The 3,114-nt window shown below is 35.7% G+C and overlaps 1 protein-coding gene across 1 annotated transcript in view; it reads right to left on the bottom strand.

Annotated features, from left to right (window-relative positions):
- Window positions 1–373: 373 nt before the first annotated feature.
- MRC1 (mannose receptor, C type 1) overlaps window positions 374–3,114 on the bottom strand; it is a 97,271-nt gene continuing 94,530 nt past the window's right edge. Inside the window, exons 29-30 of the mRNA XM_011976583.1 lie at window positions 2,051–2,092; window positions 374–1,325 (exon numbers count right to left, since the gene is read on the bottom strand). Of these exons, the coding sequence (XP_011831973.1) occupies window positions 1,075–1,325; window positions 2,051–2,092 (293 nt within the window). The 3' untranslated portion in view covers window positions 374–1,074. The remainder of the gene's footprint in view (window positions 1,326–2,050; window positions 2,093–3,114) is intronic.

Genomic DNA, 3,114 nt, shown 5'->3' with positions numbered 1-3,114 from the left:
TAATACAGATGTAAAACCTCCCAAATATTTCATAATATACCTCAAACTTTAAGGCAAAATTGTTAAGTGAAAAGAAATCATTAAAGGGAGAAAAGGATATTCTGAATTCTGATTCTCAATAGTATTAGTGGTTTTGATGGTTGAATTCTGATTGAGTCCATGTTATGGGGAAGATCTGGCAAAATCGTTATGGTAAAAAATTCATTTTACACACAGCATTTTAGCAACACTCCTTTTCAAAATAGTTTGTGAGTTTCATTTAAAGAATTTCTCTACAAGTAATATCATAAGCGTCAAGTTAAAGTGTAAAGTGAGTGGATAAATACATCTCATTTAAAAGCGAATTTATACTAAGATCACCAAAATGCAAATCTATTAAAAATAGACCTTGTCTTTAATGTTTATTTCACATTATCTAAGTACATCCAGTTATGCAAATTTACATTTTTATTTCACATCCTTGTATTCCTGATATACATATAACAGGACAAAGAACACATTTGCAACACTCAGCCTGTAAAACTCTCTTGGGGGAAACAAGATTCTCAGCTGCCTTATTCTTCTGCACATGTACAAATAAAGTTCTAAATAATTGGAGTGGAAATAAAAACTGGTAAAAGAGAAAACTGACTACATTTTTATGCCACCTGAGGATATTTGTACCTGATTTTTCAAATGGTCTTCTACTTGCTGAGTAACAATTGAATAGGTAACACATTTTCAGAGCTCCTTAAAATATGCCAAGAAGCCTCATTGTTTCTAGAGTGCTTAAAATCCACATGAAGCTGATGTCAGCTACACATCACTAATGCTTAGATGTTGGTACTGTGGTGCTGTGCGTTTATCTAAGATATTTTAAAAGGTAGTAATAATCAGCATCATTATCCCTCTTTCATGAAAATATCTTGCCAGGCTAGAAAACAAGCAATTATTTCTTCAATTAGGCAAAGAAAAAAAGGACAGAACAGTACAATTCAGTACTCATTTTAAAGAAAACAATCACATTGAACTAAAAATTTTTAATTTCAGTTACAATTTTATGACATTCAAATATCTCAGAATCGCATTGAGGTACTAGATGACCGCGTGTTCGTTCTGTTCAATGTTGCCCACGAGATCTTTCATATCACTAGTTCCTGGGCTTGACTGACTATTGAAATACAGAGTGTTTTCAAAGGCGCCCTCTTGAGGTAGGTGCACACGTCTTTTCTTATAAAAGAAATAGGCAGCAAGGCCAGCACCCGTTAAAATCAGGAGGATCACAATGATGACTACTCCAGCCACACTGGAAGACGGTTTGGAAGGGTCCATCTTCCTTGTGTCAGCTATAAATAAATAAAATTATTACGGAAAAGGTGGAGGGAAGCAGAGGGTTGAATGCTATGCAGAACTTTGCTTGTTGAAAAACTAAAAGGCATAAATATTCTTTCAAGTGACATTTGTCAAACAGAAACGAAAGACGTGAAAACAAGAGTCCCTTAGGTATAGAGGATTATTCAGAATAGTAAGATGATTATTCAGTTGCAAGAATAATCCATCTGTCTATGTAGCAGTGTGCTAGTTCATCAATATATTAAAATATATATACCTTATTTCAAAATAATTTAAGGCTGTTAAATATATGGTATAAGAAGATAAATAGATTAGTAATGATATTAAAAGAAAATGAAAAATGAAGAGAAAAAGAAAATAAGAATACTGAAAACTTGAACTCATGGATGTAATTAGTAAACAAATAGCACTTATGACATTAATAAGGAGGTTACAGGAAAGCCATAAATCTCACTTTCAGTTTTTTTTTAAGCAGTCAATAAAATGAGTGAAATGGGATCAGTTACCTAATTCAAGTAGTCCATAAAAATTAAAACAAAAAAATTCTAATAAAAGAAAAAAAACCCACAGAGATTTTTAAGAGAAATTTCTTCCATGGGTTCAAGGCAAATTCTACTGAGAGAGCAGGGGAGTTGGAAGGGATTACTATTATGCCTTTTAAAACAAACAGTCTAAATGTATTACTAATACAGAACTTGAAATTTTGCAGTGGCCTTACCTTTTGTTGTAAGTGATTCATGAGTAGGTTTAGCATCAATAACTGTGTGTAAAAAAATAAATAAATATTTATAAAAACCCAGAATAATTGCAGGTAGATAGCAAATGTTATTGGCTCACAAATACATGGAATCCTCCATATGTGATCTGTGTTGACATGATATATGATATTCTGATATGATAGATATAAAAATACAGGTAGAAAAAAATCTGTATCTTTATCTATGTGTCTACCTATCAATCATCTATCTATCTCTCTGTCTGTCTAACCTATAGCAGTCTCCTATGGCTGTATGGTGAGTTTGAGTATATTAGAAGATCTGGAAATGTGATTCTCCAAGTTGCATTTGAGCCAATGATACTCACCCTTAAAATCTACCAATCTACCCATAATTAAAATATTCAAGGTTAGGGGTTTTGAAATCAGCCCGCTGAAGCCTAAGATGTTACAAAGCATTTGAATGAAAAGTAAAATAAGACTCCAGGTCTGGAGCGGTGGCTCATGCCTGTAATCCCAGCACTTTGGGAAGCCGAGGAGGGTGGATCACCTGAGGTCAGGAGCTTGAGACCAGCCTGGCCAACATAGTGAAACCCCGTCTCTATTAAAAATACAAAACTTAGCTGGGCATGGTGGTGTGCACCTGTAATCCCAGCTACTTGGGAGGCTCAGGCAGGAGAATTGCTTGAACCCAGGAGGCGGAGGCTGCAGTGAGCAGAGATTGTGCCACTGCACTCCAGAGTGGGCAACAGAGCGAGACTCTGTCTCAAAAACAAAAACAAAAAACAAAAAAAAAAACAACTCCAACATTGCACCAGAGGGTGTGGTGTGTCTTAGAACAGTTAGAGAAGGTTAAAGACCTGCCAAATTTTAAAATGGTAAACTCTACCCCATCTCTACTAAAAATACAAAAATTAGCTGGGCATGGTAGTGTGCTCCTGTAATCCCAGCTACTCGGGAGGCTGAGGCAGGAGAATCATTTGAACCCAGGAGGCAGAGGTTGCAGTGAGCTGAGATCGCACCAAGGCACTCCAGCCTGGCGACAGAGAAAGACTCTGTCTCAAAAA

Source organism: Mandrillus leucophaeus, unplaced genomic scaffold (assembly GCF_000951045.1).
Source record: "Mandrillus leucophaeus isolate KB7577 unplaced genomic scaffold, Mleu.le_1.0 Scaffold1018, whole genome shotgun sequence".
NCBI classification, from domain to species: domain Eukaryota; kingdom Metazoa; phylum Chordata; class Mammalia; order Primates; family Cercopithecidae; genus Mandrillus; species Mandrillus leucophaeus.
The sequence above is the reverse complement of the archived record's forward strand: the minus strand, read 5'-3'. Positions and strand labels throughout refer to the sequence as shown.